Source organism: Amorphotheca resinae (assembly GCF_003019875.1).
Source record: "Amorphotheca resinae ATCC 22711 unplaced genomic scaffold M430scaffold_1, whole genome shotgun sequence".
NCBI classification, from domain to species: domain Eukaryota; kingdom Fungi; phylum Ascomycota; class Leotiomycetes; order Helotiales; family Amorphothecaceae; genus Amorphotheca; species Amorphotheca resinae.
This window is the reverse complement of record NW_020194471.1, coordinates 1,261,262-1,275,226: the sequence shown is the minus strand read 5'-3', so window position 1 is coordinate 1,275,226 and position 13,965 is coordinate 1,261,262. Positions and strand designations below refer to the sequence as shown.

General features: G+C 48.7%; 6 protein-coding genes across 6 annotated transcripts; 4 read left to right on the top strand and 2 right to left on the bottom strand.

Annotated features, from left to right (window-relative positions):
- Positions 1–160: 160 nt before the first annotated feature.
- On the bottom strand, positions 161–2,665 carry M430DRAFT_38279 (hypothetical protein). The gene is made up of 10 exons (XM_024867231.1): positions 2,395–2,665; positions 2,159–2,333; positions 1,871–2,102; positions 1,704–1,819; positions 1,405–1,655; positions 1,184–1,352; positions 1,053–1,125; positions 662–991; positions 538–609; positions 161–446 (listed from the first exon to the last, which is right to left on the bottom strand). The coding sequence occupies exons 1-10, from the start codon at positions 2,536–2,538 to the stop codon at positions 398–400; spliced, it is 1,611 nt and encodes a 536-aa protein (XP_024725035.1). The 5' UTR covers positions 2,539–2,665; the 3' UTR covers positions 161–397.
- An 864-nt stretch (positions 2,666–3,529) lies between these two features.
- On the top strand, positions 3,530–4,565 carry M430DRAFT_82927 (hypothetical protein; the record flags this gene model as incomplete). Its single annotated transcript, XM_024869610.1, has 4 exons — positions 3,530–3,978; positions 4,032–4,154; positions 4,205–4,291; positions 4,352–4,565. Coding segments are annotated over 4 exons (873 nt in total), but the record flags the coding sequence as incomplete, so codon positions are not given.
- Positions 4,566–5,720: 1,155 nt separating this feature from the next.
- On the top strand, positions 5,721–7,634 carry M430DRAFT_23952 (hypothetical protein; the record flags this gene model as incomplete). The annotated part of the gene is made up of 2 exons (XM_024864984.1): positions 5,721–5,835; positions 5,944–7,634. 2 exons carry the CDS (start codon positions 5,721–5,723, stop codon positions 7,632–7,634), a joined length of 1,806 nt encoding a protein of 601 aa, XP_024725033.1.
- A 1,342-nt stretch (positions 7,635–8,976) lies between these two features.
- On the bottom strand, positions 8,977–10,593 carry M430DRAFT_92405 (hypothetical protein; the record flags this gene model as incomplete). The annotated part of the gene is made up of 2 exons (XM_024869707.1): positions 8,977–10,442; positions 10,497–10,593. The coding sequence occupies 2 exons, from the start codon at positions 10,591–10,593 to the stop codon at positions 8,977–8,979; spliced, it is 1,563 nt and encodes a 520-aa protein (XP_024725032.1).
- A 698-nt stretch (positions 10,594–11,291) lies between these two features.
- M430DRAFT_46597 (hypothetical protein) lies at positions 11,292–12,414 on the top strand (the record flags this gene model as incomplete). Its single annotated transcript, XM_024867859.1, has 2 exons — positions 11,292–11,312; positions 11,371–12,414. 2 exons carry the CDS (start codon positions 11,292–11,294, stop codon positions 12,412–12,414), a joined length of 1,065 nt encoding a protein of 354 aa, XP_024725031.1.
- Positions 12,415–12,790: 376 nt separating this feature from the next.
- M430DRAFT_55014 (hypothetical protein) lies at positions 12,791–13,764 on the top strand. The gene is made up of 2 exons (XM_024868512.1): positions 12,791–13,346; positions 13,431–13,764. The coding sequence occupies exons 1-2, from the start codon at positions 12,944–12,946 to the stop codon at positions 13,691–13,693; spliced, it is 666 nt and encodes a 221-aa protein (XP_024725030.1). The 5' UTR covers positions 12,791–12,943; the 3' UTR covers positions 13,694–13,764.
- The last annotated feature ends 201 nt before the right edge of the window (positions 13,765–13,965 follow it).

Sequence of the window (13,965 nt, the reverse complement as noted above, 5' to 3'; positions counted from 1 at the left end):
CTGGTTTGTAGATGGGGTTATATAGAAGTTCGTGTCTTTTGAAAAAGTGCGGGGCGGGAGGGGGTTGGGGGGTAGGGATATATACATATGTGTATATATGTATATATGTATATAGAAGGAAAGCCAGGGGATGAATTTTTCGTTTTTCATTTCTTATCTTACGGAGAATGTAATTACATTATATGCTATTCTAAAGGTTCTTATAGGGTAGGTATGTAAACTCTAAGACATCATGTGCAGTTTGTAAACACCTACTTAGAGAGTAATTATAACCAACACACTGGAGGTAGGTAGATAGCGAAAACTCTATATATCAAAAACAACAACACATTCCGGATCCTATACTGGTGATAGGATGATGGTCCTGAACGCCATATGATGATATATTTCGAATTTTTCAAGACTTTTGTACCTCGTCTCCTCCGGTTCGGGGACCTACGTATACCCTATATCATTTTGCTGGTTAGTAGCTGTTCTTGTAGGAGATGGAGAAGGGGGAAAAGAAAAAGGGGAGGGGGGGGGGGGCGGTTTGCGTACTTGCGGGCACCCGCGAACCACCATATAAGCGCAAACACCAGTACACCAGCCGCGACAACAACAGCATAATTCCTATTTCCACGCATAAGCACGACGCAATCCAGAATGCCCGGAGAGAACTCACATATTAACAGCAGTAACTGGTCTCGAGGTAGGAAACATTAGGATTACAGCGAGGAGGGAGGTCCAGCCCAGAGCGATGAAGTTTATCGGTCTTCCCCATTTGCCCAGGCTGAAAGGGCCTTTGCGGAGGGTTAGGCGGTCGCTGTACCATAGTCTGAGAGCTATGACGGCCATGTATGAGCAGTCGAGGGCTGGGGCCGTGATGCCGAAGATGGAATTGATGGTCTCGACGCTACCGAGCCCGATGAGGTTGAGAAGACAGCATATTATGACGACCATCCATACGCTGTATAGAGGGGTCTTGGTGGAGGGGCTCATTTTCTTCAGGGTTCTGAATTGGGAGACTTGTCGTCAGTGTTTGGGTAGATGTGAGAAGAGGAGTACTTGCTTACCCTGAGAAGGGGAATGCGTGATCTCTGGCAAATGCATAGGCCATTCTAGTATCTGCTAACATCGCAGCACATCCTACACGAGTTCGAATAAGTATTTCAGGTGTACTAGATGGGGTTAAGAGGCTACGTACCAGTGAAGAATTGAATCAGGATAGCCCAGAACCACATCGCAAGCCCCGACTTTGCGCCATGAGCATTATAGAAGATCTGGGCCACAGGATTTCCAAGGCCAGAAGACAGAATCGTGGTGCCATCGCCTACGCAGAAACCAAACGAGATATTTAACAGCAACCCGACGAGCTAGGGAATATGTAAGCATGTGATTGGGAAAGACAAATAGGTCCATTCTTACTCCTGATATGATGACTGCCTGTGTGATAGCCACTGGTCCTCGTATTGCAGCTTTTCTGGTCTCCTCAGAGATATGTGTTGTCGCATCATAATCAGTCATTGTCCATGCAACTGACAAGAACCCAATCAAAAACGAGAATCCCCGAGAACCCCAGCCAGAACCATCCGTTACGTTGCCAAACACCTGACTGGCCGGGAGTAGGTTTGGGGTCAATGTCAGAAGGGCTATGGAGATAGCAATGGATGCCACCACTAGGTCGATAATTAGCATAGATTAATTGTAACGGATGAAATACCCGCCATTAATAGGTGCAAACCACATAATACAGTTGTGGAGCCATTTGGTAGGGAACGAGCAGATGATGCCCATGAGTATGAGAGTCGCTACGGCGACACCAACCGTATGTTCTGCAGTCCTATCCGCACTATATCAGGTCTGCGATTCAGCTCATATCGAAGTCACATACGGGGTATAGCCAAAAGTTCCAGTTTTTTCATCAAAGCCGGAGCCCATGGCACAAGCAGCAAGCAGCATCTGCCCAACAGAGTACCCAACACTCGTCACACCCGCCGTCTGGCCCAGGAAGTTACTCCAGCCGACGATCCAAGATGCGATGGGGACATGTTCTTCGGGAACCACATATTTCGTGACGAAGTACATGCCACCGGCCGTTGGATAGGCGGATACTAATTCAGCAACTGTATTTCCACCATCAACATAATAGCATGATGTCTTCCAACACTAGGGGACATACTGGAGAGGGCAATGGTCATGGAGAAGAATGAGCCCGTAAACCAGGTCCAGATGGGGGTCGCGGGTCCTCCCGCAGCTAACGGCGTGGAGTAGGTTGCCGGAACGGAGCCCAGAACTCCCATGATAGATATGGCATATGACAGGGTTGACCATCTTGTGAACTCTCTCCTGAATTCCTATATATGATCCCATGAGATCCTGTTTGCGGTTGTTTATATTGCGGTGGTTGAGGAGTACCTGCTTGTAACCAATGGACTTGAGAAGCTCGTCGTCAGAGGCTTCACTGTCCTTCACACTACCCAAGGCGCCATCATCGCTCACAGGGGCCGCTGCTATGTGCTCGAAATGCTTCTCATTGCCGGCGCTGCTCGAATCCGACATCGTGTCTCTTTCCTGAGCTCTAGGAAACGTCGTCCAGGTGCAATAGGGGTAGGGTTTTCAGGCAAAGGTCACCGACCAGCGGGGGCCTTTCCGGTTTTATCAGGAAGTCCCGTCCATGGCATATTCCTAACGACGGGGGTCAGCACTGGAAGAGAGGAGGGGGATTTTGACTTTGCCGCTGTACATACCACCCGTCAGTCTCATTGAGATGCTCCAGTAACAACACAGCATAACGGCCGGACGATAGCCAAGAAGAGTTTCCTCCGCAGTTTGGAGCACACCTCGAACACCTCCTTGCTTGACCCGACAAACTGGCAAGCCCTGCCACAGGGTCCCAACCATGCTGATCCCTGTCGACGGCGCCGGGAATGTTGTAGAGACGGATCGTCGACCTATAACCCGTCCGGCAAAACCACCCTATGAGGCTACGACCGACCGGGTTCTAGCGCCTGTTGGAACGGCACGGCAGACGGGATCATGGACCGGTCCGACTCGGTCCAAGGATGCATCATTCCGCTTGTAGTCGGGTCGGAACATTCGTGGACTTGGTTGGAGAGACCGTGTATTGTCGCTGCGTCTGATGCAAGGGATAAAGGGATTTCGCGCACTCAGCGCACTCAGCGGAATTTTGGTTCATGATTAACTATTCTTTTTTATTTAAATGAACGATTGCCGCTGCGTGAGAGCGTAGCCCATGAAATATTGTCTTCGTACGAGGTAGAGAGTGTTGTCTTTCTATGCATTTTCTCCATCTATTGTGATCCAGATGTGTCCCGAAGCCCCCCACCGTTCAACCCTCATGAGTCGCAGAGAGCCCCTATCCTTTGAAATGGAGCCCTACCCCATGCTTGGAACCCTGGTGTCTGTCCCTGCTGCAGCAATCGTCTTGTTGATAGCTATCGCGCTCGTCTCATACGTCTGTTTTTCACTCTTCCGGGGCTTATATCCCACCCCTAGGAAACGGATGGTAGCTCTGGATTTCTCCAATGTGAAGCCACTCCCAGGATTCGACCTGGCCAATACCCCGCCGTATCCGTGGCGGCCGTGGAGGGCAGGAAAGTTCCACATGACAATGGGACTGCGTAAGATGCCCGAGGAGGACTGGCTTATCCTCGACAACTTGTATGAGAAGGAACAAGAATTCCGAAGGCATCTCCTAGAGACCAATCGAAACGGGGTAATGCAGGTACTCCCAGTCGCGGAAGAGGCATGCCAGGAAACGTTGGAATATATCGTTGCCTTCTTGACACGGCGCTTTCCTTCACAGTTCCAACGCCCAAAGGGGAAGCCCGATTACATACATAATTTGATAACGAATAGGACTTTCAGGATCACAGCTCCTTATGAGGAGCATCCACTGGCAGTGGCAGCTCAGCTCGTAATGGAAGATATCAATCTGTTGCTGCAGGGAGAGGGGGACGACCCCAACCAGTACTACTTGTAAGTTCAGAGGGGGGCAGACAGGGGACAGACTAACCGTGACTATTCTCCAGATGCGCCAGTTACTCCATGGGCCCAGCAGGGTGGTATCTCGAAGAACGGATTGGCTGGCCCTTGCACAAGCTTCATCACCCGGTACCGATGTGGCAGGAAAAGCTGAGAAAAGCAATGGAGAGGTGCACTCCTCGCCTGTCCCCTCCTCCAGTCTCCTGCTTATCCTTTCAAGGTTCTTTCTAACACTCCAAGTCTCCAAGCCGGTGCAGAGAAACAATTTTTTCACGCAGGCGAACGATACCATGTTCCAACAAGAACCGTATGCTATCCTTCCTCCAGCACAGCATAAGAAGTGACTGAAGAAAGTATCAAAACACAGGTTCCCGTCCTCGATGACCCCACCTCCGCGGGTGGAGGATATTCGCATCAGATACGAGCGCCAGACGTTGCGCCGCCTGCCGCGAAGCAACGCCGTACTGTTCATGGTGCGTACCTATTTCCTCCCGGTCGTTGACCTGCTGGACGAGAAAGAGAGTCTGTACGCCTTCCGCGAGGCCGTCAATGCCTGGCCACCCGAGATGGCCACATATAAGGCGAAGCAGGTCTGGGAAGCGGTTTTCGAGGAGTGGTACGCGAAGGTCATGGATTATGTTCCTCCAAAGAGCGACGTCGATGAACCGACCGAGAGTAAATCATAGGAACTTGTATGCATCGCGATAGACTGAGTTGAAGAAACATATGATGAGGTCAGGACTCTGAAGCTTGAAGCCATAGAACGGTAAATGCAGCGTTAGCAAAATGCCGAAGACTACCTACAGGCATATACGATGTGGCGACCGTTAGGATGATTAGGGTATTATTCTTCCTTCGGGTAGGCAAACGTTGATCTCTCCTCCAAGAAATTACGATGCTTGCTTGGTACAGTAATAAATATAACGATAAAAAAATTAGAAATCAAATTAAAGAAGAATGGGGGCGGGGTATGAATTACCAAGAGAATTATCCATCCTTCTTGTGAGGTATGTCTCTTGGAAAGTCCCTCCAACCTGCTGGCGAACTATTTATTCAGTACAGTCAATTATCCACGATGTTCATCTTCTAATAATACCCCTCTGTACAAAATAAGGAACTCACCAGTTATCGAACCACTCCCTACCCAGGTGTCAACTCTCCAGACCCTCCAGCCAATACGGATCGATGCGTCGATAAGAGGGCAGAGACGGGGTAACGCACGGCCATTGCCCAATAATATTATGAGAAACGTTTGCCCAGCTTCTGCGCCTTATTAGTTGATCATAGTAGTGGGGGTCCTCATGGTTCATACGGCGCCTCTCCTTGGAGGCTTGGAGCTTGAGCCTAGAACCTGCAGCCCAAGGATCTGGAGACTTGAACGAACTCACAAGGTCATTGAATCGAGTAAAGGCTCCTACTCCAGCACAGTACAGAGTACAAGGGCAATTTTAACAGCCCTCCCCCATACTTGGTTGATCGAGATCGTCCCACTTCCACCACTGCATCGCTTCTTGCTTTGACGTCCTTACTGTCCTCACATCTACTTCCCAAGTGCCCTTGCAGGGTCCTGCCATGACTCTAACTGCATTTGCGCTCCCTTGAACTGTAGTCCGTTGCATATCTTTATATAATTTATATGGGGAGCGAGGCTCGAAGGAGTTCACAACGTCGTCAGAGATAAGATATTTCGACTGCACTCCCCAACGTGAATGGCATCTAAAGCGCGTGCGTCCTCGATGTCGAGCCACGGCCGTGTTTCGGACGGCGAGAGAAGTCATGACAGGAAGAGCCCCATCACGCGGGTGCGGACAGGATGTTTCACGTGTCGAAAGCGGAAGAAGAAGTGCGATGGTAGGTGTCCGCGAATCTACCCCTGCTCAATGCCCCTTTGAGGTCCAAGGAGACAGTAGTGGGAAATGAAAGATGTGGTAAAATGCAAGTGCTGACCTTAACTTGTAGAAAAGCGGCCAACTTGTGCCAATTGCCAAAAGACGGGTGTACTTTGTGAAGGCTTCCCACAACAAGTCCCCTGGGAGGCTCGCGCTGCGGCGAGAAGATCTGAGATCGGGAACCATGGCATGCCCAGACCCAGTAATAGTCCTCATCCAGTAAATACAGGGTCGCAGCGCTCGGAATTTGACGTGGCCTGTGTACAGGATGCTCAGGCAGTTCCAAACCAGATTCCATCGAGTCACCAAAACCAGGAGTTCGGGTTCATAATTGACCCTCAGTTCGGAAGTGAATTCGATCTCGTATTCGACACGCTCGAAGCCCCCCCTCGAACGGGAACGCATCAAGAAACATTCATCTTCGATCAGAGCGGGTCGAGCGGTACGGTTATAGCAAGAGAAAGGGGCTCCAATCATCCACATGAATGGGCTCTCGTAGATGGAACGCCCCAGGACAACCAACCTGTCTGGATACCGAAGGAAATTCCTTTCGTTATATCGGGAGTTGATACCCCTCTCCACCAACGGCTTTTCTGCCATTTCACAAATACCATGTCTAACCTTCTGACCATCTCAGTCGGCGAATGCAATCCTATGAATAAGGTTGTAATCCCCTTAGCTCTGAAGGATAGGGCCATTATGGACATGGTCTTGTGCCTGGCGGCCTCTCATATCCTGAAACTTGGACAGGGGAATGGGGATGAAGAGCTTGGCGCCGAAAAGGCTCGACTTCACCAATCTGTTGTACAGATGCAATCGCATCGTGTCCAGATTTGGGAGAGCTCGACCACGATGCCTCTAGCACAGCCATATACCATTCAAGATAAGGAAATAATATTCGCCACCTCGGTCTTGCTTTGTTTGTATGAAATATGTAAGGGGAGTGGCGACGATTCCTGGCGCGTCCACTTAGACACAGCCAGGAGGATCTTGGTTGATGCAACCAAAGGGAAAGACCGTCCATCTGTAGACGGCGACACTCCGACAGCAGGTCCAGTTCAGGAAAGGGCCATCACGGAAATCGACCCCTTCTTGATCGAATACTTCCTTTATCACGATTGTCTTGCCGCTGTCACCGTGCCTTTACTCCCAATGAACAAGCCGCGCCTTGAGAGCACTGCTGGTCTCGCTGACCACGACCCGACTATGGTCGGAGTACAGGATGGGCTCAGCGAATTCATCACACGCATCTCCCTGCTCCGAGCCCAGACAGATATGAACTCAGCAAAGCTCGATGGCAATATTATCTCAAAAGCCGTCAAGATATGGGAGGATCTAGCGAAATGGAAACCCAAGGGTGCCCTCTCAATAGAGCGGAAGATGATCGCCGAATTTTACCTGTGGGCATTGTTCATCTGGCTCTTCTCGATCGTGTACCCAGATGGCAAAGCAGATCCTAAGGTTCAGGATGCGGTGAAAAGAATCGTGGGTGGGATGCGTAATATCAAATTCGGTGATGGAGTGATGTCTTGTTTGCTGTTCCCTCTTTTCGTTATTGGGTCGGCTGCTATTGAAGTTGAGGATAGGGAAGCGATTTCCGCTCAGTTTCGCAAGCTGAAGGAATGGAGTTCGCTGGGAAATATTGATCTGACTTATCGCGTTGTCGAAAAGATGTGGTTGGAACATGATATGGGCTTGCCAAGTTCTTGGGATTGGGTCAAACAGCTAGAGACTCATAAGATAAGTCTTCTCGTAACGTAATGATGGTAATATATCCTATGCTGTCACGGCAATTCTCTCTTGTTGCTTATTTTCCTTGTATCTTCGAGTTACCACTCTAAACTGGCTGTTGGGTGTAGAGAGGGGTCTCATCTCTTGGAGTGATTTGCCATCTCAGTCTTCCATGCCTGATTGAAGGTGGATGCTTAGCATTACTAACATAATCGTTCTCCAAAAATAGGAGTATGGCGTCAAATCCAGGGAGCAATTTCCAAAATAGCAATGTCCGCTTGGAGACCTTTGGAATCAAAAAGATGAAGGCTCGAGGGGATCTCTTTCTAATCCACTTTCATAAAAGTGATACTATCAACGGTATTAACAGCTCGCATAGAATGAAAGACGGAAGCAGTTGACTTACAGTACTTTTAAGGAATCCCAGGCAACCCTGTCGAGATTATTCCTGTTTCTGAGAAAAAAAGTATAAGTCGCACGAGAGGCAATAATGCTCTCAACGAGTAAAAGTAATAGAGAAATGGCAACATCTTCAGTTGAGAATGCTTCCAGGCAATAGTGGGCTTTTGACATGACAGGTCCGAGACTCGCGAATCTTCCAAACTTTCATATGATTCCGAACCGACCTGGCTGGCCATAGCTTCATTTAAAATCAAACTTGAAATAAGGTTATCTGACCATCTAACAAAGCGATACAGAACTGTGAATTGTGCGCGAATTTTGTTTAAAGCAGACGATACCCCACTAGGGTCTGTTTCGGACTCTCGCTGCGGTCCGCGATTACCGTAGCCGCCAGAGGTTATTTAATGCCTTGTCTCTTGCTGCAGAAATAACCTCTGCTGACTGAACCGGTTGCACTCCTCGATTTTATACTGGTCGATGCTTTTTGAATAGTATTATTTCGAATTGTTGTGTTGTATTGAGTTTAGTAATAGAAGAATCCGAAAATTTGAAGACTTGTTGCCATCTACAGTACTCCCAAATGTCAACCGAAGTTCCATCTCAATTCCGGCGTTTGTGTCAATGATTATAATATCAGGCGCCACACGCGGAGTACAAGCCCTAGTACCCTGGCTTATCAAGGCTACCGCGGGAACATGAAAAGATCTCAAGTTGGTGGGGATTGACTGTATTGAAACTGACCACTAAGTCAGATATCAAAAGTTAAATAGAGGCGAAGCCAATATCAAAATGGAATGAAGCCATCAAAAAGATGAAACAGAGGATCAGGGAAATTGTGGCGTTCTTGAGGCAGCAAAATAGCCACACATTCGAGCCCTCTTGCCTTGACGACGTAATATAATTGCTCGCAATACTTTTGCAATGCCCCAAATATTCGACGTAGTGACGATTTCGCTCTGCTCTATTATCTCTACGTTCTTCTTCTAAGCAATGGTGAACGTTCTCCATCTCCTTCATCATTCTCCTTGTGCGGCATCGCCACAAATTTCCCTCCGTCAACATCTTTGACAACCCAGCTGTTATCTTTCTTTGCACTTTCAAAGAACTCCTGGTTCTCCTCGAAGCTCCTTCCACCACTCTCAGGGGTATAGGTCCAAGTCCACCATCCGGCAAAAGCATTAGTTGCCGCAAACACTAGAAATAACCAGAATTTCAGGTTGTTGAAGCCGATCGGTGCCAGCAACGTGACAGAAAAGTTAGCCAGTCCCCAAACGATGACGCTGATAGCGCCCCCTTGTGCGCGAGCCATGCTGGGATATATCTCAGTGGGAATTAGCCAGACAGTTGCCAGCCATCCGATGCCGAAAGTCGCAGTCGCAACAAACAGGGCTATGGTCCCAGGGATTTCGACAGCGAGTTTGGGGATCCCAGAAACACTTGATGCCAGACCCCCAAAGAGTGTGAGCATGCCAAAACAAATAGTCAAGCCTGCAGCACCCCAGACCATAAGCTTCCTTCTGCCAAAAATGTCGATGCTTAGCCAAGCAAATGTCATCATAAGGAAATATGAGATGTAGTTTGCAAGCGTCAAAAGCTCTGCTTGGCGGACGCCGAAACCAAGAAGCTCAAGAATCTGTGGCCCGTAGACGGAAACAGCGCCATAGCCTGTAAGAGCTTGATTCACCTGACCCATGACCGTCACCACGGTTGGATGGAAGTGAGAGCCACCAGGAAATAACATATCTTTATAGCCAACGTTCTTATCACTCTCTTCCTCCTGGGCCTTCTCCAGCTCTTCTAATTTTAAATCTGCTATCTCTTTTCCATGGATTGATTCCAGCGCCTTCCTTGCATCATCCTTCCTATCCTTGCTTATAAACCAGCGTGGAGTTTCTGGAAGTTGACTCGTGACGGACATCAGGAGTATGGGGAAAATTTGCATAATGACAATTGGGATTCGCCAGGCCCATTGACTATCCTTTCCAAGGCTGATTGTGACTCCAAGGTTAATAGAATATGCCATGACGAGTCCAAAAATATTCATTTGGAACTCTTGGGCAAGAGCTCGACCGCGGGATTCATCTGACGACAGCTCACTACTGTATATTGGCACCACTGCATCGATGCCTCCAACTCCCAGTCCCAAAATGATTCGGCCAGTCAACATACATCCTAATGCGCCGTCGTTCCATGGAGATGTTCCACTCGGGGACATTCCTGATGTAAACATGAAAATGTTGCCAAGTACTGTTATTGCTAGACAAATAAAGATAGAAAGCCTGCGACCTTTTCGGTCAGCAAGCCAGGACGCAATGACGGAGCCAACCGCACATCCTAAGTAATAGACCGATACAATAATTCCGATCAAGGGAGACTCGGGCGATATTTGCATGGTCCGGAGATAGGAGTGGTTTGTATTGATCAAGGACATCATTCCTTTTTTTTCCACGTTAGACAGGAATGATGATATATGTCAGGGATCTGAGCTACCTTGGTCGTACCCATATAGAGCAATGGCGGTACTTGAGAAGAGAAGAATTTCGTGCTTTCTGGAGAGCAGTGAGAGGGTTGAGGAGTCTCCTCCCATCCGTGGTGGGTTAGGCATGTTGTAGAGATATCAAAACGAAGGGAACAAACAAACGCGGTTGGCTTCTGCGTACAGTACCGAGCTAACAAGCCTTCTGCTTCTCAAATCAAGTGAACATCTGGAAATGGAAGACGGCAGATTGAAACTTTATATGGACCGCCCCTAAAGAGGGGTGGAGGAGTAGCCTCGACACAATCTCCACTCTCCTTTGACTATACTTCATGAAACAGGGTTTTTATAAAGCGGATGCCGGGCGCAAAGCCATACAGTATAAGTACGTGTTTACAACGTACTACGAAGCTACCAATCTACTTAGATTGGCTAAACTCTATCGGCCGACAAGGATAGCTTAATGAATGGTTTTTGCATACCTACTTGGTACATCTTATCATCTTGAAGTCATCATTGGTTCTACAGCACCTTAAGGTAAAAATTCTCGCTTAGCTATCAGTGGTTGTGTGCTGTATGATGACATCAAAAGGCATATAGCTGGATAAGGTACGTTACCTTGAGAGCAGTCCTGTCCAGTCTATCCTCCCCATTCGAATGAACGAGCAATGGGATTCCCATCATGAGGAGGCCGAGGTGGTTGATATCGCGAACACGAATCTAATGAGGGTATAGTGGGTGTTGACTGAGAACTTGAAGTCCGCTCGCCTGGTTGCTGAAGCCTACGCTCATGACATGAGGCTTCCAAGATGGCGCCTCCTCCACCTGTGGTAACCACAAGCTAAACCTTCCAACATGCATAATTGTATCTGATCTCATGTGCCGCAGACGCCATCTCCTCATCGATTCGTGATCAAGAAGCAAGCCCCTGCAAGAAACGCCCCTCTACTGCCTGAGCAAACACCGCGTCCCAGTACCCAGCTTTTCAATGCCACTCCACGGTTCACCTTCTCTTCAACGCCCAGGCCTACAGCAACACCGACTGCGCCTACGCCTACACCATATTCATCGCGTTATGTGACTCCAGCGCGCCAAATCCCCAAGGAGGAAGACATTATCGACTCTTCGTCGGATGACATCCTGGAAGATGTGCAGCAATCAATCGAGACGCAGGATCGAAATATAGATCCGGGATACCTATCGACGGATGTGGAGGATGATTACAATATAGAAGAACGCAGCCCGAAGCGTATGCGGCTCTCATCTTCTCCAGTCCCCCAAGAGAATGATCAAGCTCTGGAACAGCAAGAGAATATTACTTCTGACGAGTCCTCTCCCGTCCCTTCTCTCTCCTCTCCTCCTGCAGCGCGTCCCCCCGTCTCCTCGACAGCACCGCGATTCCTGCCCTCAACACGAGTACCACAATCTACACCTCAGCCAAGCCAGACCACATTTCTCAAACCCCCTAGGTTTCGACCACCAGACATCCCCGAACAAGCACAATCGAATACAGACCCGCTCCCCGAGCAATTCTCGCCGCATAGACGGGGTCAGAAGTATGTGCCAGGAGGCTTGGCTGCTGAGGTCAGAGACTGGTTGGTCAATATTGAGTCTGCAATACCCTGGAATTCGGCACAGAAGAAAGATGGTGCATGGCTTGTGAAGATTATGGCCGATGAGGTTAGTGGTGGTGGAAGAGCGGGAATGACACTGGTGAGGGGTAAACAAGTCCAATCTGGTGACTTGGAGGGCACTATTACTACTATGGGAGAAAGAAAGATCGTTTTGGCGGGACAGGGAGAGGGCACCGGTTTGCAGAAGGGCAGTGAAGTCGAGGTGGGATCAATTGTCGGAATCAAAGGTCCGGTATGGGAGGTGGTGATAGAAGGGGAGAAATGGGGAGTTGGGGTTGATTGGAAGGTTTTGCCTTGATGATTTACGAGATATACCCGTGGGAAGGAGTTACTGTGACATATGGAATTAAGACTATCTTGGATACCTGGCTATATAAGCCGTACAAGTTGCTCTTCACCGTCGGCAGTGAAAGTTCTCATCCGGCATAAATTGTTGGAGATACTACAGAACCTTTCGAGTCGGCTTTATCACAGCTCAAGCTATCGACAAAGCCACAATCCTTCAACTCCACACACCTACCTTAAAAAGAAGTTTCTTTGTACACGAAGCTTCCCATTTCAGGCCACACTGTTGATGCTGAAAGTTCTGCATCGAGCCTCCCGACGGCGGGTGACTCAAGCGGCAAACAGCAACCCAAGACATCCCACTCCTGCCAGAACTTCATATCTCAACGCCGGGAGAGGAGACCTCAATCAACGAGAAATATACTTTATAATAGGAAGTTTCCTAACTCATTTCCTGTATTCTTTTCTCATTCCTCTTTTGCGCATCGTCGAATTTCATTTTGTTCTTTCATTTTTGTTGTGCATGTGAGGAATTCCACATAATGACGGCCTCCGCTATCAGCCTCCAAACCCCTGTACCCTCCGATTTTGAGACTCTAGCTCGCATCGAAGCCGCCGCCTTCCAGGGCGAGGAATTTACTCTCGTAGCCATAGGGCCATCGAGCGAAGCAGGTATTGCTGAACGGGCTCAGTCTCTACTCAACGCAAGTAGGCCTGGTGTAACTAGGAAGTACGTTAAGGCAGTTCGGACGGGTGAGGATGGGCGGGAGGAAATTGTGGGCTGGGCTCAATGGTGGAGGGGTGTTGATAAAGCGTTGTCTGCGAAGGAGATAGAGGAGAAAGAGAAGGCTTACAGTCAGATGGCTTGTCCGAGGTTGTGTGTGGATGCTTTGGTTAGGGGGGATGAGCATATGGAGAGGGCTTGTGAGGGGAAGGAGTATCTTAGTAAGTCCTGCTGATTGATTATCTTTGGTTTGATTGCAGCTGGATTCGACAAAGACGAGAAGTAGAGGTCTGACCATGTTGCAGAACTGGGACTACTTGTCGTCTCTCCTGAAGCTCAGAGGCGTGGTATTGGGGCCTTGCTACTAGAAGACGGGCTGCGGGAAGCAGATGCTGCTGGATTGCAAGTCGTGCTTGGGGCGTCGTCAGCGGGAGAACCATTGTATAAAAAGTACGGCTTCGTCGTGTTTGAACCGATGACTTTCAATCTATGGGAGTATGAAGGAGGGGAGGGAATGGGAGTTGCTCGTCATACTATTATGCATCGACCTGCAAAGCCTCGTGTGTGAGTGTGTTGGTTTAGAGGGAATGTCAAGTTGTCGTCTATTCAAGCTGCCTTGAAGATCTCTAAACCTGTGACCCAAAAAGAACTGCGAGTTGAGTGCTATTGAATACCTCTTGTCATGTGATACACTAAGGCACCTACTTAGGTAGTCTATGTCGTCAATTGACATCTCCAGGTATGTCCAAGCCCTTGGTTGGTGAGTTGCTTTTCATCTGGGGGTTGGAAATGAGAGTTTATACAAATTACACACACTGGCTTATAGTACAATCATTATGG